This window comes from Macrobrachium nipponense, chromosome 15 (assembly GCF_015104395.2).
Source record: "Macrobrachium nipponense isolate FS-2020 chromosome 15, ASM1510439v2, whole genome shotgun sequence".
In the NCBI taxonomy this organism is placed as follows: domain Eukaryota; kingdom Metazoa; phylum Arthropoda; class Malacostraca; order Decapoda; family Palaemonidae; genus Macrobrachium; species Macrobrachium nipponense.
The window spans coordinates 28,983,679-29,009,026 of NC_087208.1; the positions used below are offsets into that span (position 1 = coordinate 28,983,679).

A 25,348-nucleotide genomic window follows, 5' to 3' on the forward strand; every position below is an offset into this window, starting at 1 on the left:
GCTGTCATGAGAGCACCTTGCATGCCAACAATGCTGCGTCGTCATGCAGGGATACCAACCCTACAGACGGTTTTTCTGATGTGGGGATATTTGTCTCCCTCTGGTGTTTCGTCATTCAATTACGGTTTTGTTTGAATGTTTTTCCATGCTTACACACATTGTTTTCCCTCTGTAAGAGTAGTCTACTGTGTTATATCACAAATGGGCCTGTGACGCTGTGATGTCATGGCTTCTTTTGACAGTATAGCTTGGATTGGCGCTATGTTCAAGTGAGGGCTGATCTCTTTTTCCACTCTATGGCGATGGATTTCTTGGTAAATTCTTTGCTGTTGTTCATGTGTCAGTGTCCTGGGGAGGCCATCCGGTTACTATAGGAGACGAAAGACCTTTTCGCCATCTTTGGCGTCAGTGTGGCCTTTGAAACTCAGGCTACCAGTCTGAATGCCATGACGTCATTCAGTACTTCCCCTATGATGTCAGCTTTGGGGAAAGGAAGGTAAGGAACTGCTGGCCTTACTGACTTAACCTAGCCTAAGTGATTGAGTTCTTAGCCTAGCAAGTGGTTGAGTTCTTAGCCTGGCATAGCCTAGCTAGTTGAACCTACCTTAACCATCTTAACCTAGTCTAAGTAGTGAGTTCTTAGCCTACAAGCAGTTGAGTTCTTAGCCTGGCCTAGCCTAGCTATTTGAACATGCCTTAACTATCTTAGCCTACCCTAAGTGGTTGCGTTCTTAGCCTAGCAAATGGTTGAGTTCTTATCCTAGCCTAACTAGTTCAAAACTACCTTAACCTAGCCTTTAAGTTGTTGAGTTCTTAGCCTGGCCTACCCTAGGTAGTCGAGCCTGCCTCATTATCTATCTTAGCCTAACCTAAGTGGTTGAGTTCTTAGCCTAGCCTAGCTAGTTTGAATCTGCCCTTACCATCTTCTTAGCCTAAGTAGATGAGTTCTTGACCTTGCAAGTGAGTTAGGTTCTAAGCCTAGCTTAGTACGTATAGCTAGTTAGTTCGAACCTTCCTTTCCGTCTTAGCTTAGCCTAAGTGGTTGAATTCTTACATAGCAAGTCTAAGTGTATAAGTTCTTAAGCTAGCCTAGCCAAGCTTACAATGGGTGAGCTAGTTCAAACTTTCTCTTACTGACTTAGTCAGGCCTAGGTGGTTGGGTCCTAGGCCAAGCCTAGATGTTCAAAAATATCTCTCCATCTTATCTAAGCCCAAGTATTAGAGTTCTTAGATTAGCCCAGCTGGTTTTTGGGCGTACTCTTAAAATTCTCAGATGTTCTTCTGCTTCTTGATTCTGCAAGAGGATTTTCCCATTCTTCAGGAGTTTGGGATTGGGTTGGGTTCAATTCCTAGCTTAACCTACCTTTTCATGCGAGTAAGCAGATCAGTAATGTAACTCATATCCTCATCTTCTTATCTCCAAGGTAGTTAAGATCCATCTTAGCTCTGGTAGATTGCTCATCATAAGGGATCACCTCATAGGATGTCTCCTCTGTTTAAGATGCATGTTTCCTTAGCAGCTCAAGGACTTCCCTCCGATCTACAGTTCAGTTACTTTGACAATGCACATGTTGACAGTAGGATATTTAGAACATATCTGTGCTGGGTATTTTGTCATAGGACATCTGAGGTTATCATATTTTCTCTTCTGTTTGCTTGGAAAGACCTATGTTAGACCTCTTATCAACAGAAGCTTGAGGCCTTAGGTTCATGGTCCCAGAACTGTTTGCTGGAGAAGACGTCTCCTTTCTGGCCCGGCTCCACTCATTAACATTTGAGATGCACCAGTGGGCAATAGACAACTTTGGAGCTCATGGCCAGATACAATCCAGGCTGAAGGTATGTGGTGGCCGGCAAGCTAAGTTGTCGGAGTAAAGTCCTAGGTATGGAGTGTTGTGTGCATCAGGACACATTGGACAGGCCGTTTCACTTTTGGGTAAAACCTGTGTTAGACCTCTTTGCCACTGTTTTACAGCATCCCTGGGACAATCTTGGTATACACCTTCCCTCCATTCTGCCTGATCTGTCAGGTCCTGAACAGAGTGAAGAGTTCCAGGAATCTCAGGATAATGTTGGTGACACCTCTGTGGCCACAGACGGAGTGATTTCCAGGCCTTATGTATCTTCTGTCAGCGATTCCGAAAGAAATTCCCCCTGTATCTTCTGTCAGCGATTCTGAAAGAAATTCCCCCATGGCATAACCTCCTTTGCCAGCCTCATGTGGAAAGGTTCTACCTGTTGGAAGGATCTCTATCACTTCATGGCTGGAGACTGTTAAGTATCTCCTGAGAGCGAGAGGCTTTTATTGCAAAGCAGCAAGCCAGAGGTCCACCTATCTCAGGAGGTTTTCATCAGCAGTTTACTAGGGCAAGTGGGCCTTCTACTGTGGTTGGGGTTGTTAAAGGGGTTTCTCCACTCTGAGCTTCAGTCAGCAGGTAGCGGATTTTCTAATCTTTCTCAGAAACAAGAAGTCTTTCCATGTCAACTATCAGGGGCTATAGCGCCACCTTAGGGTTGGCCCTGCACCTGAAGGGTGTGGACATCTCTTCACCCTGGGAAATCTCAATATTGGTCAAGAGATTCAAACAATTCTGTTCACCAAGAGAACTCTTAACTTCCAATGTGGGATCTTACTCTGGTCCTGAGTAGTCTCGCTCAAGCTCCATTCAAGCCACTACGTTGATCGTCAGTCAGTAATCTGACTAAAGACAGTTTTCTTGTTGGCCTTGGTTTCCTCGGAGAGAGTTGGAGAGCTTCATGGCCTGAGTTATGATGCTAAACACACCAGGGGTTGGAGGTCTGTGGCCTTTGAATTTGTCTCGGAATTTGAAGTTAAGACTCAAAATCCCTTGGTTCATGATGGCAAATTTGCCTCGTTTTCAAGTTTTTCCTTGAATGAGTTTGTGGACAGCGATCCACAGGAGTTTTTGGTTTATTATGTCAGAGCTCTGCGCTGCTATCTAAAAAGGACTCGTCACCTAAGGCCTAGATGTTGTAGACTTTTTGTTAGCAATGACCAGTCCAGAATGGAAGTTTCCAAGAACTCCATTTCATTCTGGCTGCGCTAGGTGATTAAGCAGGCATACTCCTCACCTTATAGTTTTTCCACAGAGTCTGTCCAGGCTAGAGCAGATGACATCAGAGGAATGAGTGCCTCTTTGGCATTTAAAAAGAACTTGTCTGTTCATAGGTTTTGACACTTCCTTTGTCTGAAGGACATTGCCCACAGGGCCTTGGACACTTTTTCCTTTGGTCCGATGGTGGCTGCCCAACAGGTTGTATAGCTCATCTTTCTCTTTTTTTCCTTTCTTCTTCCCACAAGAGGGTTGAAGAATAAGACATATCATTTGCTGGAACTGGTCTGATACAGGTAAGTGTGGCAGCCATACTGGTTGCAGTTATTTTGTTTGTTCCTATACAACAAAGAAATCTGCTTCCTAGTAGTACTTACTTCTCTCTGACAAGGGGAGGGAGGAGTGGTAACAAACCCCTGTGGCCTACATATAGTTTGTTGCTTGAACAAACAGAGTTCTCCTTACCTTTCATGAATGCAGTGAATTTGGACATGACTCATTGTGTTTAATCCCAACAGACTGAGTGTTTAGAACTTGGTTATCTATCCTCTCACGGGTTCAGACCCCCTTCTTGAGAACTCGGTCTTCTAGGAAGGGTAAGCTGAACCCTCAGCCCGTTCAGGGTACTTGTATTTCCCTCTAAGTCTATGCTATTGTTAAGACCGAGGGATTGTTCCACATATGAGCAAATGACAAATTTTTAATCAGTTTGTATTTTTTATAGCTAACAAACCTGAGGTCTTAACGTTAACTGCCCACCTCTAGCCGCTCCTCTCATATCCTGGGTTGGAAGAAAGACTGACTCGTCACGGGGTTCCAAGCCCGGTCGGTGACCAGCTTCCACCTCATATACGTATGAGTTGCCAGATGCCACAGATTTCTTGCTGTACAGTGTTTATTGTTTTTAACCAGTTTCCAGCTGGCACTAGAAGATTATCCAATTGTTAAGACCTCAGGTTTTGTTAGCTATGAAAAATACAAATTGATTAAAAATTTGTCATTTTACTATTCTCAGTTTCTCTTTGAACACTTGGCCTTTGGCATAAATTTTATATTCCAGTTCCAATCTTATTAGGCAATTTATATTGATGGCATCAGTTATTCTAACCTGCCCGAGAAGAGCCTTTATTTAGGCTCAGAGGTCTGGATAAACTAATCATGAGGGTTCATGCACATGTAGGCATAAAAGGAAATGAAAACTGCAGTTGCTACAACTAGGTTTTCTGGGCTCAGCTCGTGTCGGCCTATGAAAGGATCCTTAATATCATACTTTCTAGGTAAAATTAATCTAAAATTACCAGAGAAAAAACAAAATTAAGAAAATGTCAGTAAAACTGACTCGCTCACTCTTAAAAAGAAGTGTCGGTATGATGATAGGGGCGAGTGGGAACACTACCACGAGACATTCACCAATTAGAACTTCCAATCAGAATCCCCACAAGAGAGAGCTGATACCAACGGGCGATGCAGCCGCTACTACTACTACTAGAGGACGCCACGGACAGCAGCGCCCCTAGCGGACATCCTTAATTTTTAGCGCTAGCGTCCAGACGCATTTTTCTCTGTGCTGTGCCTTTACGGGATTTATTATCTTCTTCGCTATGGAACGTTCTGCAATCGCAACGGCTAAGTTAAGTGCCTCATAAGTAATGTTTTACTATATTTTTGTCTTCCGGGAACCAGTATTTTCCTTCTAATAGGTCATATACGGTTTCCCGGTTGTCTCGTGGCGGCGCCATGCTGCCTTGTTAAGAATTCCCGGTCCTCCATACTGGGACTTCTTATACTTATGGGCTTACTTATTACGTTCATCGTTTTTACATCGAGTTTTAGCTAGATTAGCCCCCTTACCATTTCTCTTAGTTTGGTATTTAGGGCTATTATTATTGTTCCAGCCCAGCATCCCGGCTCTTGCTCTTCATCGGCTTTCGCTGGCTCCGAGTAGGCTTCTGTTCCTCGGAACAGTTTGCCTCCTCCTGGGCTTCTTTTTCTTCTACTAAAAGTGTCTTTTCCATCTTTACGATGTAATTTTATTCTATTTAGGGTGTTAGGCTAGCCTAGGTGCATGTTCCATGGTTTGGTACAGCCTGGTTCACGTGGCCCTCCCACGGTTGTGTTGCTCGCGGCTTAGGCCACTTGCGGTCACGTGTTCCTTCGCACCTTACCCTTCCCCTTCCCTCCCTACCAGGTATAGGGAGGCGCTGGGGGACCCCTTGGTTGTCATGACAACCTCAGTTGCCTTCCTCCCTCCCTCTCTGAGGTGGCCAGGGGTTCCTCCCAGCGGGGGGTATAGGGCGACCACTCATAGGGTACCGGGTCTCCGAGCGGGTAGTTGTTGAGACGGGGAGGAGTAGGCCAACCCCCCCCCCCTCTCTCTCTCCCGCCGTGTTACGCCGAGACCCTCCCCCCCCTTCCCCAGTTGCTCAGCCACCTTCCCTTTCTATAACGAACGGAGCCTTCCGTCGCAGCCGGGGCACCTTTGGTTATAGATTACTGGCTCCGCCAGCGGGCGGGGTGGTCACTACTAGTGGTCGGTTGCTTGCCTACTATATCCTTACATCTCTTCCCCGCTACCGGAAGGGAGCTTGCTTCTTACCCGGGCACTCTTCTAGTAGACGGGTGGAGAAAGGTTTGATATTATTGTTATTTTAAGGATATACCCTAATTTTACGATGATTTGTTTAATTTTATTATTCATATGCTTACCATCCCCGCCATTTTTCGTCGTGGTTTCCTTTTACCACCACTCCTGGTTGGATTCTATCTCTTGTCCCCGCCGTCAGCGGAGCATAGCCTAGGACAACCAACCAACCTTGGTTACCACACGTATTATGGCGGGGCTCTGGTTTAATCTAACTTTATCGCTCCGGCTCCAGCGGAGCAACTGTTAGACTGTAAGTGTTCTCCTGATACTCATGTATTTTTCCACTTACAGGCTACCAACTGTCAGGTCCCGGCGTGCAACGCTACGTTGTACGACCCCTGCGGCCACGATGAGTGCAGGTCTCACGCTCCTTGTGCCACGTCTTTCAACGATATGATCGTCTGGCACCCGGAAGCCTGCGCCATCTGCTACGACCTAGTCAGTCAGCTGGTGGAGGGGGTAAGTCGATTATAGGCTTCTTTATCATTTACTAACAACTCTTAGACATAAGTTTGTTAACCCCGTCCCGCCATTAGAAGCTCATCTCGCCCTTTCTTCCAGGCTACTGGTGTGAGGGAGGTCGCCCTTGCTACCCTGAAAGCGTTGGTGGGCGGCTTCGGGAAGAACGCCGCCAAAGGCCAGCCGTACATCCTTGACAAGAAGCTGGCCGTCCAGATTTTCCCGGCAGGCAAGTCAACAGGGTATGTTGACCCCTTGTCCGCAGCCCCTCTCATAGCCTCCATCCAGCAAGATCTCCAGCAATCTTTCGGGGTCGTAGCTTCACAGGAGTCGGTCCCGGACGTCGCTGCCCTGGACCTAAACATCGAGCCGATGGCGGTTGGAGTAGAGGATTTGTTGGTTGAGGTAGGTGTGTCGGGCGCCCAAGGTCTTTCCTTGGGTGTTCCTGGATCTTCTCCTGTCCCTTCTTCGAGCGCTTCTTTCCAAGGTTTTGTGGGATCTGAGATCCCTACCCGCTCTCCCGCTCTCTCTGTACCCCCTAAGGTGAAGGGACAGAGAGAACCGAAGACTCTATCTAAGACGACTTCTAAGAAGTCGTCTTCGTCTTCTTCGGCTAGGAAGTCTTCGACTTCTTACGCTGACGCGGTGAAGGCCAAGCCGAGCTCTTCTTACTCGAAGAGCTCTAGAAGCAAGGCTTCTAAGGAGAAGGCTCGCGCTCCCGCCGAGACAATGCCTTCTCCTGCCTCCACCGCATCCACTCCGGCAACGCCGGTGGGAGGAGCGGGACCCAGCACCTTTGATCCCACTGCTTTCTCAGCAGTGGTGATGCAACAGGTGGGTGAGATGGTTGGTTCGCAAGTCTCCGCCCTGGGGACGAAATTTGAGCAGATGTTCGCACAACTGTCGAGCACTCTGTCTCAATCAGGCCAATCCATCCAGGATCTCTCTAACAGGGTTAGAGAGAATGAGGACCGAGTGGCTGGGCTCTCTCAGGTCCCTTTCTCCAGTCTCCCCAGTGCCAAGTGCTGGTATTTTCCAGCTCCCGCCATACGACTCTCTGCCAGCTTTCTCTATGGAGAACCCTTGGAGAGTAGCCGCCTACGCTCCATTTAAGGATGGGATGATCTCTATCCCGGAGTGTGGAACTCGAAGGATTGAGGACTTCGAGTTTTATCCTCCGGGTCTGGCGCAGCCTTTCATCGGCTATGCTAGGCTGACTGTAGCGGCTCTTACTAGGGAAGACAAGATCTCTAGGCAGGATGTTCTCTACAGTAGGGATCATGCCCAACGGGAATGGGTTCACTGCCTTGAGGACTGGGAGTGCACAAACACTAAACTCCAGGCCTATAAGAGTCCTTTCACTATTTTTGCGACGGAAGAAGAGGCTTCTCTTCCGTTCGCCACGAAAATAGTAGAGAGGACTCTTCAGGCAGTCCTCAAGGATGAGCCCATGCCACAGCTAAGGGAGGCGGAGTCTACTTCTCCGCTCTTCCCAGCTTTTGGAGAATTGTGGGAGAACTTGCCAGCCACGTTCACGCTTGGCAAGCTCAAACCGGACTGCGCCATGGACCAGTTCGGCGAGAAGCTTCCAAGGCTGCCTGATTCCTTGATTCAGGCGGAGTTCGACGCGCGAACTAGGTTTGGCAGGTCCCTCAATTCTCTGATAATAAACGGAAATGGCTGCCTCTCATATGCTACAGAACCGCTGTTTAAGATCTTGGCCAAATCCCAGCTTCAGACGGTTCAGACAGATGCTTTCGACTTCTTCCAAGCTAGGAGGAATTGCCGAAAGCACGTTCTGCAGGAGTGTACTATTAGGCACGAGCCTAATAGACTCCTGGCTTCTAGCATGTGGGGAGCGGATCTCTTCCCAGAGTCCGCTGTAAATGAAGTGCACCACGAGGCTGCTAGGCTCAACCAGAGCCTTAGAGCTAGGTGGGGTATTTCATCTAAGAGGAAGCAAGAATCCGCCCCCACTGCTGGTAAGAAACCAAAGAAGTCTGGTAAAAGGTTCCAGCCTTACCAGAAACACCAGCAACAGCAGCAATTTGTTCAGGCCGTCCCGGTTACCCAACAGGGACAACCTGGTAGTTCGAAACAGAACCAGCCCATCCTCCTGCTGTCTCCTCAATCACAACCGTCGACCTCCTACGCACTCTCGCCGGCCTTCAACCCTACGTATGAAGGTCAGGGCTACACTCCCTTTAACAAGCAACCGAGTGGCGCAGGACGGGCGACAAGGAGCAGGCAGTTCAGAGGAGGGCGTGGTGGTCAACCCACCCATCAACAATGAGGCTCCCCAGGTAGGAGGGAGGCTGTTCCTCTTCCGTCACAGGTGGGGGTTCAGCAATTGGGCACAGAGCATAGTGTCCAAAGGGTTGGGTTGGAGTTGGATCAAAGATCCTCCTCCAATCAAATCATTCCACCAAATACCATCAGAGGAATTGACGATTACGCGGAGGAACTCCTTCAGAAAGGAGCTATTGCGAGAGTCAAGCATCTAAAATTTCAATGTCGCTTATTCAGCGTGCCAAAGAAAGGCTCAACAAAAAGAAGGGTAATCTTAGACTTGTCAAAGCTAAACTCTTTCATTCGTTGCGACAAGTTCAAGATGCTTACCCTCTTGCAAGTAAGGACCTTACTTCCGCGTGGAGCCGTCACATGCTCCATCGATCTTACAGACGCATACTATCATATCCCTATAGCCAGACACTTCCGCCCATTCCTAGGATTCAGGCTAGGAAATCAGACATTCTCATTCAAAGTGATGCCCTTCGGTCTGAATGTAGCCCCCAGGGTATTCACGAAAATAGCAGAAGTGGTTGTACAGCAATTGAGAACTCAGGGAATCATGGTAGCAGCTTACCTCGACGATTGGTTGATCTGGGCACCAACCGTCGAGGAATGTCTCAATGCCACCAAAAAGGTAGTTCACTTTCTGGAACATCTGGGGTTCCAGATAAACAAAACGAAATCCAGACTTACCCCGGAGTCTCGTTTTCAGTGGCTGGGAATCCAATGGGATTTGTCTTCCCACAATCTGTCAATTCCAGTGGCCAAACGGAAGGAAATAGCAAAATCTGTCAGGCAATTCTCAAATGCAAACAAACATCAAGGAGAAACCAGGAAAGAATCCTAGGGTCCCTTCAGTTTGCTTCGGTAACAGATATCCTCCTGAAAGCAAGGCTAAAAGATATAAATCGAGTTTGGCGATCGAGAGCAAACACCAAATCTCGAGACAAGTTGTCAGTAATTCCACAGATCCTTCGCAATCAACTCCGTCCATGGTCAAAAGTAAAGAACTTAGCCAAGCAGGTACCCCTTCAATATCCCCTTCCAGTGTTAACCATTCACACGGATGCCTCCCTGTCCGGGTGGGGGGGATATTCTCAGTTCAAACAGGTTCAGGGGACTTGGTCAGTTCAATTTCGCCAGCTCCACATAAACGTTCTGGAAGCAATGGCAGTATTTTCTTACCTTGAAGAGACTGCTTCCCCCGAAAAAGTCTCATCTAAGGCTAGTTTTGGACAGTGCAGTGGTAGTTCATTGCATCAACAGAGGAGGGTCCAAATCCAAGCATGTGAACCATGTCATGATAGCCATCTTTGCCCTAGCAAACAAACACAAATGGCATCTGTCCGCCACTCACCTGGCGGGGGTAAGAAATGTGATAGCAGACGCTTTGTCCCGGTCAGTTCCTCTGAATCAGAATGGTCCCTAGACGACGGGTCATTCCAGTGGATATGCCGGAGAGTCCCAGGTCTCCAAGTAGATCTCTTCGCCTCGCAAGCGAACCACAAGCTCCCTTGCTATGTGGCCCCCAACCTGGACCCTCTGGCTTATGCCACGGACGCCCTGTCGTTAGATTGGGATCAGTGGAGAAAAATTTATGTTTTTCCTCCAGTGAATCTTCTCTTGAAAGTCTTAAGCAAGCTGAGGACTTTCAAAGGAATAGTAGCTCTGATTGCACCGGACTGGCCCAAGAGCAACTGGTATCCTCTTCTTCTGGAATTGGGTCTCCGACCTCAACGGATTCCCAATCCCAAGCTGTCACAATCAGTACAAATGAGGACTGTGTTCGCTTCCTCAGGAATTCTTCAGACCCTAACTTTATGGACTTCATGAAGTTTGCGGCTAATAAAGATGCTAATATTGATCCACAAAATATTCTCTTCCTAGAATCAGATAAGAGAGAGTCAACCATTAGACAATATGACTCAGCTGTTAAAAAATTAGCATCTTTCCTGAAAGAATCAAACACTACAACCATGACAGTTAATCTAGCTATATCCTTTTTCAGGTCCTTGTTTGAAAAAGGTTTAGCAGCTAGCACTATTACTACTCATAAATCGGCTTTGAAGAAGATCTTTCAGTTAGGTTTTCAGATAGATCTGACTGAATCTTATTTCACGTCTATTCCTAAAGCCTGTGCTAGACTTAGACCTTCTCAAAGGCCTACTGCAGTTTCATGGTTCTTAAATGATGTCCTCAAACTAGCTTCAGATACTGACAACTCGTCTTGTACATTCATAATGCTTCTTAGGAAGACATTATTCTTATTAAGCCTAGCTTCAGGAGCTAGAATTTCAGAACTGTCGGCTCTATCCAGAGATGCGGGTCATGTGGAATTCCTCCCCTCAGGAGAAGTTCTACTTGCTCCGGATCGTAGCTTTTTAGCTAAAAATGAGGATCCTCTTGCAAGGTGGGCCCCTTGGAAAATCATCCCACTTCCCCAAGATCCTTCTCTCTGCCCAGTATCAACTTTAAGAGCCTTTCTATCTCGTACATCCTCAAGATCCTCAGGTCCTCTCTTCATGAGAGAAAAAGGTGGTACTTTGTCAGTAAAAGTATTAGACAACACAAATCCTTTACTTCATTAAACAAGCCAATCCTGATTCATTCCCAAAAGCACATGACATCAGGGGAGTAGCCACCTCAATTAATTACTTTCAACATATGGACTTTGAGGATCTTAAAAAGTATACTGGATGGAAATCCCCGACAGTCTTTAAACGTCATTATCTAAAGTCCTTGGAATCTTTAAAATTTTCAGCAGTAGCAGCGGGAAACATTGTTTCTCCTGATACTGTATAGTAGTCGTAGTATAGATCCAGGTCTCCTTTCTACCTACCTCATCCAACATGCCTCACCCCATCGCCATGCTACCCGGATATCTAGCCTTAGCCGCTGAATCATACTAGTGGATTGTCCCTTATTTTTTTGCTAGGGACATCCACACTTGTACTGATAATGTACTTCAGTGTACCTACCCTTATTTTTATGCTAGGGTAGGACACAATGTGTTTGTATATTTTGTAAATAATTTTCTAAGTAAATCTATTTGTTAATATTACACTGCATTATTATATTTTACTATGTTTATTGTAAATTTAAGTACTTTACATTACTAACGTTCTTTTATGTTACTATTTAGAATAAGTTAGGTTAAGTACTTAGTTTGTATGCTGTAATTGATTTACTTATATTATATCCCTCGTTTTACAACTGCTTTTCATTTGTCCTTTTTTCCCATCTTGTCTGTTTCTCTGGTACTCTTTCATAGGCCGACACGAGCTGAGCCCAGAAAAGGGATTTTGACGAAGGAAAAATCTATTTCTGGGTGATTGGCTCGTGTCGCCCTATGAAACCCACCCTGTATTGTTTACCCCCCCCCATGCAGGACAAGATGTTTTTAGATTAAGGATGTCCGCTAGGGGCGCTGCTGTCCGTGGCGTCCTCTAGTAGTAGTAGTAGCGGCTGCATCGCCCGTTGGTATCAGCTCTCTCTTGTGGGGATTCTGATTGGAAGTTCTAATTGGTGAATGTCTCGTGGTAGTGTTCCCACTCGCCCCTATCATCATACCGACACTTCTTTTTAAGAGTGAGCGAGTCAGTTTTACTGACATTTTCTTAATTTTGTTTTTTCTCTGGTAATTTTAGATTAATTTTACCTAGAAAGTATGATATTAAGGATCCTTTCATAGGGCGACACGAGCCAATCACCCAGAAATAGATTTTTCCTTCGTCAAAATCCCTTAATTGTTCCTTTTTCTACAAGGGATTTTTTAGTCAAAATCATTTGTCTATTATAGGGCAGGCATTGTGGTTTAGTGAATCAGGCTATAACAAATTAAAACTGATTAAGGGGTGCGGAGATTCGTGATTTTTAAGGAATTTTAAAATTTTAGTTAATGATGAATTTAGATAGTTTAATGTCTAAATAAACATGACCTGAAGTATTATTGCAAAAAGAATAAATAAAACTTTGGTTGGTGGGTTTTTCACATATTTGTTTACTGCATTTGAGCGGCAGTGAGCGACAAATTGTCGCTCATTCTATGACTTTCCAAGACAGATAAAGTGATATATTTACATCAGTATCCCACTAAAACTAACCATTTCTACGATATAGCTGGTCTTGTACTGAAGAAAATGTGAGAAAATCATCTGGCAAACTAATAAATATCCGTATGTTCAGTTTGTGAAAATTAATTGTGACATTTAATTTCCAGATTTTTGTATCATGTATGTAATAAAATTCATATATATATATATATATATATATATATATATATATATATATATATATATATATATATATATAAAAGCAAATACTACAGGAAAATGATAGAAATCCAAGCGCTTTCGTCTTTACTAAGACATTGTCAAGGAGCTAATGAAATACAATTGGAGAGAAAGGTCTCAGGTACACAACAAGATCAAGAATACCAGATGGTTAATTGTCAAAAGGGTAAAAATTAAAAGAGATAATCCAGGATTATAGGATATCACACGGTCACAAACCTAAACAGATTTGACCCTAACCGAAATTACAAAGTATCTTTACAGTCCAAAACATGTAAAAACTGAATATATTAATTTTGTTGTTTATATTTATCTACAACTTTTTTCATTATGAAGGCATCAAGTTTAAATAAACCAAGACTTAAATTTAGAACATTTCTATTATTTGACTATGAAACAAGATTCAATGATATTCCTTTTAACTGTGTCATTACATGGGATTAAGGCTCTTGCTTGACTCCAGTTAATAGGATGATCTAAATCTCTCATATGTACGAATAATGCATTCGATATTTGCCCAGTTCTCACAGAATATTGATGCTGTTTGAGACTCTGTGAAAGAGATTTACTGGTCTGTCCGTAATAGGCTATCACACTTTTTGCAAGGAATTTCATATATGCAGCCTGGAAGATCTTTATGAGAATTTTTGATTACTAAACTCTTGACATTAATATTACTGAAAACAACATTTATGTTAAAAAGCTTCAAAATTCTAGGAATATCTAAAAACCTTTCATCATAGGGTAATTTTAGAATGTTATGCTTACTAAATTCAAGTTTGTCATTAGTTGAATAAAATGTTTTTCTAGCTCTTTTCCATGTCACATCTACAAAAGCCCTTGGGTATTTAAGTTTCAATGCAATATCATAAATAGTTTTAATTTCACCGTCAATAAACTGCGGGCTACAGACACGTAAAGCCCTTGAGAACATCCCAGAAAAAACAGAGAATTTAACATTTTGATGGTGATTGGAGTAGTAATGAACAAGAGAGGCAATGTTAGTCCCTTCTATAAAATTTACTGTAGAGGAAGAAAGAAATTGTAATTTGAATTTTGTTGATGTAAATGTCCATAGAAATGATAGAAATTTCACCTTTTCAGTCTTTCGAAAATGAACTAACATTGCCTCTTTGTTCATTACTATTCCAATCACCATCAAAATGTTAAATTCTCTGTTTTTTCCTTTAAACATGACTCACCTCTTTCAGCGATCCGTCAATCAATTTATTGGAGGTGTAAGTCTATATTTGCGTCACATTATTTGAAAGAAATAGAAACGGTGTTTGAAAATTGCAGTACCCTTACCCCTTGGCTGGCATGGTATTGGGTGAGGAAGCAAAGGAGAGACACGATCATCTCTTTTTCTTGTGTCAAGGATGTCAACTTATGGGAAGCCTGGGGTGGGGGGGTTACCTAGTAGCTGGAGGACCCACCAGTTGGTTAGTGTCTTTTTATCATGAATTTGTGTAAAGGCGTAAGGTGACAGGTTTATTCTCTGGTCTTATTGTTGTGGTATTTTGCCCAGAACAAGCAAGGGCATGAATATTTTATCTTGAGTTTTGGCAAGACTTCCACCGATGTAGAGGCGACTCACGGCTTACTGCCGTGCCACTACAGGTTAAGATGAGCACCACCAGAGGCAGCATCTCATGCTTTAGCTCTCTTACCAGGGAAGCAAGCGACAAACACTGAGCTAGTGTTAGCCATTCCTCTAGTTCAGTAATAACATTCTTTTAAGGCATTGAGTTAGTTCACTCCATTCATCCCACCCCCTAGCAATGTGGGATTCAGCTAAGTAATTACTTGGTAAGTTGATTTTATGAAAATATTTCCATAATAAGGAGTTTTATAAATATACTTACCAAATAATTACAAAATCAGAGCCCACCTTCCTCTCCTCTGATTTTCATGGACTTGGCGGCAATAAATAAGAATGGCTCTGTGGGCTTCTGTCACTTGCGAGTTCCCGTTGCTGTGGGTGGGACCTGTCACCCCCACATTTCAACAGTCACTTCCACAAATTTTTAAATTTAGGATGCCGTACGAGGGTAATCATTAGCTAAGTAATTACTTGGTAAGTATATTTATAAAACTTCATTTTTTTTTATAAAGTATCTTTTTTATTCTTAAATTCTAATACAATAATAATATGACAATAATGCATAAAGTATATAAAACAAGTATTATTAAAATGGTCATTCTTAATAGAACTGTTATTTGAAATTTGCAAATGGATATCTTTCAGTGTAATAACCTTTGCAAATGAAGCCTCTCTCTCTCTCTCTCTCTCTCTCTCTCTCTCTCTCTCTCTCTCGTCTCTCTATCTCTCTCTCTCCTCTCTCCTCCCTCTCTCTCTCTCTCTTAGCCAGACAGTTTTGTCCTTGTGGCTGAAGGAAAAAGTGACTAATGACAGAAGTTGAGTTAGGGATATTCCAACACTCGCCCCCATAATTACCACTCAGTGACATTACCAAGTTCGGTGACTATCCCAGCCTCTGCTCAGGAATACTTCTCTGTAGAAGGTTCTAGTGTGTTTTCTTAGGATAAAAACAGATTACTCCAAAATTAGTTGTTTCACATATGAAGCAAATTAGTAATTTTGTTTAATACCCTAAATATAATGTAATATTGGGACAAAGTGTTCAGATTTTGAAATGTATTATGCCATTTATGTTTCTTTATATAATTAAATTGGACATATTTTTTTTCAGTAATGAAGGTTGATCTCACTACTACCTTTTTTCCAGGATCCCCATAATTTGTACAAATTTTTTTACCAAGCAACACAACTGCAGCAGTTAACAGATTGTTACAATCAGTTGAATGAATATTTGGAGTCATCAGCAGCATTGATAAAGGATCAGGAAGCAGTAAGTATAACACAGCTGTGTCTTGTCTGTGAAAAAAAATTGATAAAAATAGAGCTTACAGTGAACAAAGTAAACTTAGTATTTTTAATTTGTCACAAAATGTTTCTTAAATAAACCTCCAAAGAAAGTAGAATCTCAGTGTCTTTCAGGTAAGTAGTATGTTTGTGTTGTACGTCCAGTAAGTCTCAGATGTCAACAGTTTTATTTTTTCCCAAACATTTTAAAACTAGAAGGCTTGGTATCACAAAAAATGCTGTATCGTAAAAAGCAGTTGTCCTAATAGGTATTTTACCATGACAAAAAGAAGTGGTTTGTGCAAATCAAGTGTAAGTGAAAGAAACTGGTTAATAATCATCCCAGCTCAGCTGGTAAGCCAGTAGGAAGCAGACCCCTGTCTTTCATATCCTCTCCTCTAAATTGTCTCACTTAGCGTACCGAACGCTGCCTTGAGTATGTTTTTTTTTTTTTTTTTTTTTTTTTACTGTATTGCATTTGATTGTTTTCATGTTTTATCATTATGTTAAATTCATTGTAAAATAACATTTAATTATTTTATGTGAACTGGCATTGCTATTACATACATATTATAGTAAAGATTTTACTGTCTTCTCTCCTCAACAATATCATGACATGTGATAACTTAAAATAATTTATTAATTATTCCTCAAAAATATAAATGCCCCCTCCCTGTCTCAAGTTAGCTGTGCATCATTGCAATGACGAATGATTTTGTTAATGTTTATGCTAAATTTTTTTGTGAAAATCTTTGCTCTTTCATTTAGTATTTTGTTGAATATGATTAAACTATAATGTCTCACTCAGTGCACGGAACACTGGCTCAATTATGACTTTTTTATTGGTTTCTTTATTGCATTTGATTGTTTTCATATTTATCATTATGTTAAATTAATTGTGAAATTCCCTTTTTTATGCGAATTATTATTGATTCTACATACATACAGTAATATTTTAACACTCTTCGCCTTATCTCCTCAACATATCAATGCACCTTAGTTCAGTCTCAAGTCAGCTGCGCATGGCGTCACTGCTGTATTGTACGATTTTGTACGTCTTTTTATACTAAATTTCATATTGAAATGCTTTATCTTTTTATTTATTTTGTCGAATTTGGTTATCATTTAACTGTACGTATATTGTAAATGAAGAAACATATTAATACAGTGATTCTTGTAGGACACAGTAGCCATCGAATACAAGTATAAACAAGAGAATCAAGTATAAATAAGATAATCATTCAGTTCGAATTACGAGCATTTGTTTAACAAACCATACAAAATTTTCTAGAAAGTTTTGTTTAAAAAACGGAATGTTCGACATAAGAAATGTTCGACAGACGAGGTACCACTGTATATAAATCAAGAGAGTACAGTTCTTTTCATTTGATTGTTTTGTAAATTTCAGGGAATATTTCTTACATATAAAATGGAATGGTTTTAGTACAAAAATCAGATTTCTAACTGTCATAGTTTTGTAGTTATTACAAAATAAGCAATATTTTTTACTTTTGCTGTTTTCTCAAAAAATTTACTTTTTTCAAAACTATATGCTTATTTTTCCAAGACGAATGATCCAAATTCAATTAAGGGATTTTGACAGAGGAAAAATCTATTTCTGGGCAAGAGACCTGTGCCGCCCAGTGAACCCACCCTTTGTTTTCCTCACCCTAGACTGGTCCAAGCTTGGGATGCTATGAGGAATGTTTAGGTACGCATGGGTGGTAGAGGGGTGGCGGGCAGTAGTGGGATGTAGAACGGCACCTCGTAGTAACGGGGGATGTTGGGAGAGGAGATAACTAATTGGTAAGAGACCTCTGAGAGTGGTTTTTCACGCCCCAGTTACTATACCGACACCCTATATGGGTGAGCGAGCTAGGCATATGACCGGCATTCCATGCAACTTTTTTCTCTGGTATATATAGCAGTTTTATACCTTAGAAATGATGCTATAAGGAGCATTTCACTGGGCGGCACAGGTCTCTTGCCCAGAAATAGATTTTTCCTCTGTCAAAATCCCTTTTCTGGGCTCAACCTGTGCCGCTTCGTGAAATAGTAACAGAATTGGTCCAATAGCTTGTAATTAGTTACCTGAAAAGGAATAGAATAAAAACTAGGATATATAAAGAAGGAACTTTAATACCGTATCAAAATATATAATCTAATACAAACTGACATAAAAGTAATCAGTTATCAAAAACTTATTCAGGAAAAACATTTCCAAAAGAAAATAAAGGTGTCTATTAGTAACCTTTATACAAGTCAAATATACATACTATACTGGTACTCAAAAGGAGGGGTCCAAGAATTTCTTGGAAACCATCAAAAGATATCACAATATATCTTTATACTATACAATTTACATTCAATAAACTAAATGTTGAGTACTGGAACAGGTTAATTACAATACAAGTGAGTACCAAATCTAATTTAATTACAGGTGAGTAACAAGGCTAAGGCAGGGACAATAAATGAGGCAGGTAGGGGAGAAAGAAAGGTAAGGAATACTAATGAATTAACTTCTTAACATGGTTCTGATATATCAGGAGGAACTACATTCCATAAGGATGGATCCTGTGGAAGTGGGACAATCCTCCACGGTGACCATCGGTTCTGTGGATCCTCATTCTTTGCTAAGAATCTCTTGTCTGGAAAGATTTGTACTTCCCCAGATGCAAGAAAAACAATATGTTTCGGTTCTCTAGATAATGCTGAAAGCTCAGATATTCTGGCTCCAGATGCTAAACTTACCAAAAATAAAGTTTTTCTAAACAGTGTTATGTATGAACATGAATCATTATTGGTTTCAGAGGCCAGTTTAAGAACATCATTTAAAAACCAGGCAACTGTGTGGGAGCGGGTTACTGGTTTTAGTCTGGCGCAAGCTTTTGGAATTGATGAAAAATATGAATCTAAGATTAATATTAAACCCAATCTGAAATATCTTCTTCAAGGCAGATTTAATTGTTGTAATTGTATTAGCTGCTAATCCCGTTTCAAACAGGGTCCTAAAAAGGGTAACTGCTAGGTTCCGAGTCATTGCTCTAACCTTAAAATCTCTTAAGAACTTTGCCAGTTTTCTTACAGCTGAATCATATTGACGAAGGGTTGAGTCTCTTTTATCTGACTCTAGAAACAAGGTATTTAGAGGATCAATGTCAGCATCTCTTTGTGCTGCAAATTTCATAAAATCCATAAAGTTAGGGCACTCTGAATTCTTGAGGAAGCTAACACACTGCGAGTTTGTACTACCTGTGTCAACTTGGGATCTGGGATCCGCCGAGGGAGGAGTCCTAGTTCTACCATCAGAGGAAACTAATTGCTCTTGGGCCAATTGGGGGCTACCAGAGCTATCTGGCCTTTGAAAGTCCTGAGTTTGTCTAGTACTTTCATTAACATGTTTATCGGAGGAAACAGATAAATTCTTTGCCAGGTGTTCCAATCTATGGACATGGTGTCCGTGGCATAGGCCAGAGGGTCCAGGTTGGGAGCAACATAACATTTTAGTTTGTTGTTGGATTCCGTGGCGAATAGGTCCACCTGAAGGTTCGGAATCTGTTGACAAATCCAATTGAATGAATCTTTGTCCAATGACCATTCCGACTTCAGCGGAGTTGTCCTTGAAAGTGCGTCTGCTACCACATTTCTCACTCCTGCCAGGTGTACAGCTGACAGGTGCCATTGGTTTCTTGTTGCAATTGCAAAGATTGCTATCATCACATGATTTATGTGACTTGATTTGGATCCCCCTCTCTTTAAGCAATGGACTATTACTTCGTTGTCCAGAATTAATCTGATGTGTTGCTTCTTTGCCGGAGCTAGTTTCTTTAGAGTTAAGAATACTGCCATGGCTTCCAATATGTTGATGTGGAGTTACTGACCACAAACCTTGGACTTTTTCGTATTGGGAGTAACCTCCCCAACCGCTTAGAGAGGCGTCTGTGTGTATTACCAACGCTGGTGGTGGAAATCGTAGGGGAATCTATTTTGCCAGATTCTTGGCCTTGGTCCAAGGTAGCAATCTTTTCTTTAGTATTTGTGGGATTAGAGATATTTTGTCTCGTTTCCTGTTGTTCGCCTTGGATCGCCATACCCGATTTATATCTTTCAGTTTTGCCTTCAGTAATGTGTCTGTTACTGATGCAAACTGAAGTGAGCCTAGAATTCTTTCTTGTCTTCTCCTGGACGTTAATTTGTCCTTGAGAAAACTTTTTGTTTTCTTTGCTATTTCTTTCCTCTTTGTTGAGGGAAGAGATAGTCTGTGTGTGATTAGGTTCCATTGCAGTCCTAACCATTGGAAACGTGCTGCTGGAGTAAGACGGGACTTCTTGAGGTTTATTTTGAAACCTAAGTGTTCCAAAAATTTTATGACTTTGTTTGTCGCCTTTATGCAATCCTCCACATTGCTGGCCCATATAAGCCAATCGTCTAGATAGGCCACTAACTGTATTCCTTGAGTTCTCAGCTCTTGGACTACTGTCTCTGCCAGCTTCGTAAATATCCTGGGCGCTATACTGAGTCCGAATGGCATCACTTTCAATGAGTATGCCCTTCTGCCTAGTTTGAATCCTAGAAAGGGACGAAAATGCCTTGCTATCGGAACATGATAGTAAGCGTCTGTAAGATCTATAGAGGTGGTGACGGCCCCCCGGGAAGTAAGGTCCGCACCTGCGAGATAGTCAACATATGGAACTTGTCGCATTGAATGTAAGTATTCAGATGTGACAAATCTAGAATCACCCTTCTTTGTTCTGAGTCTTTCTTTGGAATGCTGAACAAGTGTCCTTGAAATTTCAAAGATTTTACTTCTTTTATTGCATTCTTTTGCAAAAGATCTTTGGTGTACAGGGGGTCCTCGAGTTACGACGTTGATCCGTTCTTACGATGCGTCGTAACACGATTTTCAGCGTAAGTCGGAACATTGAAAAATACCACATGATTTAATGTAAATACCTATCAATAACAACGAGAGAACAATTCCTTACCTTTATTAGTTTGATTGGCTTGCACACTGGAGAGGAAGCTGCGGTGCTGGAGAGACTGGGGGAGGTTAGTGAAGAGAAAAAGAACCTCCAGAAGTTGCTGGAGATGCTGAGGCAGGTGATTCTTGAGGTGAGGCAGAACATACTAGTACTGGAGATGCTGAGGCAGGTGATTCTTGAGGTGAGGCAGAACATACTACTGGAGATGTTGGGGCAGGTGAGTCTTTAGGTGAGGCAGAACCTACAGAAGGTGCTGGAGATACTGGGGCAGGTGAGTCTGGGTTAGCAGAACATTCAGAAGGTGCTGGAGATTGTGGGGCAGGCGAGTCTGGATTAGCAGAGGCAGCTGAGGTAGAGGGTACAGGATCTCCTGCAGGCCTCTCTACCTTCTTAAAATACTGCTCCAGGTTAGTCTGAACAGAGAGCGACCTCTTTTCATCCAAGATCTCCTGTAACACTGCATCAAATCCATGACGCCTCTGGAAACCCTAGTGAACCTGTCCAAGTTGGGATCCTGAGCCTCAAAAGTTGACAACGCTTGCTGCAACTCTGCAAAACCTCTTATCAAGTCCTGCCTTGTGAAAGCCTTAGGCTCTGGGTGGGTGCTTCTTCTTCTTCCTCTATCATCTGCTTCTCCAGTTGTATCAGGTCCTCAGCAGATAACTCCTCGCCATGAGACTCCAGCAGCTCTGTAACATCATCAACCTCCATCTCCAAATTGATTTTCCTTACTCAGGGCAACAACGTTCTTGACAACTAGCTGAACTGTGTCCTCAAACCCATGGAAATCATTCACAAATTGAGGACAAATTTTCTTCCAGACACCATTCATGTTTGTTTGCTTAACCTCCTCCCAGGAATTAGCAATGTTCTTTACAGCATCAAGGATGTTGTAGGATTTCCAAAAGTCCTTCAGAGTCAAGTCCTTCTTGGTTTCAGTTGCCTGTAAAGCCATAGCAATTGTCCTTCGTAGGTAGTAGGCCTTGAACGAAGCAATCACTCCTTGGTCCATAGGCTGTAAAAGGGCCGTGGTATTAGGTGGAAGGTAAACCACCTTGACATTAGGGTTGAAGTCTCCCAGCTGGGCAGGGTGTCCAGGGGCATTGTCCAGCACTAGCAACACCTTAAAGGGGATACCCTTGGAGGCGCAATACCGCTCCACACTTGGAACAAAATGGTTTACGAACCAGTCCTCAAACACTGCAAGTGTCACCCATGCCTTCTTGTTGGACTTCCAAATTACTGGTAGTTGACCCTTCCAAATGCCCTTGAGTGCCCTTGGATTTTCAGCCTGATACACCAACAAGGGCTTCAGTTTGAAGTCGCCAGCAGCAGCATTACCCCCAAGAAGTAAAGTTAGCCTCTCCTTGCTGGCTTTATGACCGGGTGCTGACTTCTCCTGCTTGGCGATGTAAGTGCGGTTAGGCATACGTTTCCAAAACAAACCTGTCTCGTCTACGTTAAACACTTGCTGAGCAGAATAACCCCCCTCCTTAATTATCTCAGACAACGCTTTAGGAAATTCACTCGCTGCTTTCTCATCCCCACTAGCAGCTTCACCTTGCAATTTAAGGTTATGGTAATTGGCCCGAGCCTTAAATCGCATAAACCAACCCCTACTAGCCACAAACTCTTCACTTTCACTTCCCTCCCCCTTTTCTTTTTTCAACGCTTCAAACAATCTTTTCGCCTTCTCCTGAATCACCATAAGGCTGACTGGGATACGCCGTTGATTTTGGTCTTCCAACCAAAGCGCCAATAACCTTTCCATTTCAATTATTAGACCACTACGCTGCTTAGTTATCACTGTCGCTTTCATAGGAGCAGATCCTTTCACATGTTCAACGATGCGCTCTTTATCTTTGATAATGGTAGCAACGGTCGAACGGCTAAGGCCAAGCGAGCGGCCAATGTTTGTTGGCGTTTCTCCCTTCTCAGATCGCTTTATAATGTCCACTTTAATTTCCATGGTGATGGCCTTTCTTTTCTTCGATGCACTACCATCAGAAGAGTCCGCCTTGCGCTTGGGAGCCATAACAAAGAGCAAAAAGTTACAAAAACGATACAACACGAGGGAGAGAGAGGCAGTGTAAACAACCAAAATGGCGTATGGGCGAGGAATGAGCGTAGCGAAGCGACGCCGTCCTCTCCCCCACAAAGCGTATTCTTCCGCCGTGCGCCCGGAACTAGTTCGCGTTTGTTTACGTTGCTTACGACGCTAAACCGCGTAAGACGGAACGACGCAAAATATTATTTTTTATATTTTTATGGGGGCGCGTTCGTAACCACGAAACATCGTAAGTCGAGACCAGCGTAACCCGAGGACTTACTGTATAGGTCTAGTTCTGCCGATGGAGCTTGATGAAAACTGGTTAGTGGAGGGGGCCCTTTTATTCAACTCCACCCCAGACCCTTGGATACTATGCTGGAAGCCCACTTGCTGAACCTCCACCGGCTCTGAAATTTGTATAGTCTTCCCCCTACCTGAGATGTCTCAATGGTTTGAAGAGGGTTTGTTTCCTTGTCTGCCCCTGTATCCTCTGCCTCTTGTTGAAGTCCTTCCACCTCTATTATGAAAGTTACCTCTGGCTCTACTACCTCTGGCGTACCTATTGTACCCATGGAACACTCCTTGTGTCTCAAAGGTGGGGTTAAAAGCCGGAGAAGGAGCGTGATGTTGAGGAGGCTGAGTCATCCAAACGTATTGTTGTTGTTGGGGTTGGGATTTAGACGTAGACGGCCGAGTCCCTTGAGGTACAGGAATCGTCGTCTGAACGACAGCTTGGGGTTGTGGAGTCTGGTATGATTGGAAGTTCCTAAACCTCTTCCTGCCTCTTAAGACACTGTTAATAATTTCTTCCGGGAATAAGTCTGGGCCCCAAATTGAGGCTTTAATCAGTTTATTTGGCTCATGCCTTATTGTAGCTTCTGAAAGCACATGCTTTCTGCAATTACGGCGTGCTACAGCGAAGTCATAGGCATCACTTTGAAGTGTGAGGAGAGACTTGGTAAGGATCTTGAACAATGACTCGTCTTGGTATACCAGCGAAGCCATTTCTGCCATTGTAGCGGAGTTGATCGATTTACTTAACCGAGTACGTGCCTCATTCTCGATTCTGACCAAGGATTCTGGGAGTCTCGGAAGTTTGTCACTGAACTGTGTAGAGGCACAGTCAATGTTCAGTTTCCCTGTGGTGAAAGTTGCTGGGGCGTCAACCCAGCATTCATGATCTCCTGGAAAAAGTAGAGAAGTCAACTCCGTCTCTCTTAGTTGTGGCATGGGCTTGTCCTCCATAGCCGCCTGAAGAGCCAGATCAACCACTTTTGTAGTACAAGGTGTCGGTGTTTGACCTTCTACTACAAACATTGTGTAAGAACTCTTATGGGGGGACAACATTGTGTTCACACACACCCATTCGTTCAATGTCTGGACCCATGCGGACTGAGCCTGTTCCTTTGGATAGATCATCGTCTCCTTAGGAATCTTATCTAGTCTTACTAGCGCTTCCTCTGTCAGTCGAGCATATCCTGGGAAGGGAAACTGCAATCCCGGCGAGTAGAATTCAAAGTCAAATACCGGCCGAGTTCCACATCCTTCTATGGTTAACATGCCATCCACGAATGGTGCATGTAAAGCCAATCGCCACGGATTGCTCTTTACAAAAGCCGGAAGTTTGGAAGCGTCTGGCATCACAAACTGTTGTTGTTGTTGCAGTCCGGTTCTCAGGAGAATTTCTATCATATTCTCCTGGTTTTGCAGTCTTTGGGCAAAAGTGTCCATAGACTGCAACCGATCCGAGATGGTTCCAATCTGAGATTGGACCATACTTCCCATCCTCTCCATTAAAAGATTAGAGAAGGCAACTGGATCAAAGGAAGGTTCTGAAGCCTTAGATTTGGAGCTCCTTGATCTCGACCCGTGATATAGGGGAGTAGCTGCTACCGGAATCTCCGAAGACTTAGAAGCAGTTAATGACTTGGTAAGTCTCGGTAACCTAGATGGTTTACTTGGCTTAGATAAGGCCTTCCTCATGTGTTTGACTTTTGATATTACTGAGCCTGGTTTGTCCCCAACTATGGTCTTTGCAGTAAACCCTTGAAAAGAAGCATGTGAAGATGTTAAAGATGGTGCAGGGCTAAGAACAGGAATCTTAGACCGCACACTACTTGCCCCACTTACCTCCCTACCTTGATCGCTGGCATCCAGAACCATTGGTTCTATGTCAAGGCTGATGGCCGCCACGTCTTCCAACACTTCTTCCCCCAGTCCCTCAAGATCTTCAGGCAAGGACTGCGTGTCTTCCCTTATCTTGGCGATAATGGGTGCAGCCACTTCCTTGGGAACTGCCGCTGACATCTTGGCATTTGTGTAGAGGAGGGTGCATAACTCCTCTGATAGAAAATAAGGTTTCTTAGCCTTGACGTTACGGCCGAATCCGCCAACCCAGATCTTGAGGGTTGAAAGAGATGTGTTCTTGACAGCCTGTGGGGTCTGAAAAAGAAGTACTAATTAGGATTATCACTTTCTTAAAACTAAAGAAAATAATTTGTTCACTTCTTGAATACCATATCTCATAATTAGTAATGAAATATCTAAGTGCGTACTCACCGAGTCCGAGGTTATATCGGCAAAAAGCCCATAACAGATCTCACACGCATCCGGATGCCAGACGATGAGGTCATCGACCTGTACGGCGCAGGGTGCATGGGACCTGCAA

At 43.0% G+C, this 25,348-nt stretch overlaps 1 protein-coding gene across 3 annotated transcripts in view; it reads left to right on the forward strand.

Moving 5' to 3' along the window:
- Positions 1-25,348, forward strand: part of LOC135227060 (structural maintenance of chromosomes protein 6-like) — a 287,005-nt gene that overhangs the window by 29,247 nt on the left and 232,410 nt on the right. For all 3 annotated transcript variants that reach the window (XM_064266876.1, XM_064266875.1, XM_064266877.1), the window contains exon 7: positions 15,512-15,634. In XM_064266876.1, the coding sequence (XP_064122946.1) occupies positions 15,512-15,634 (123 nt within the window). The remainder of the gene's footprint in view (positions 1-15,511; positions 15,635-25,348) is intronic.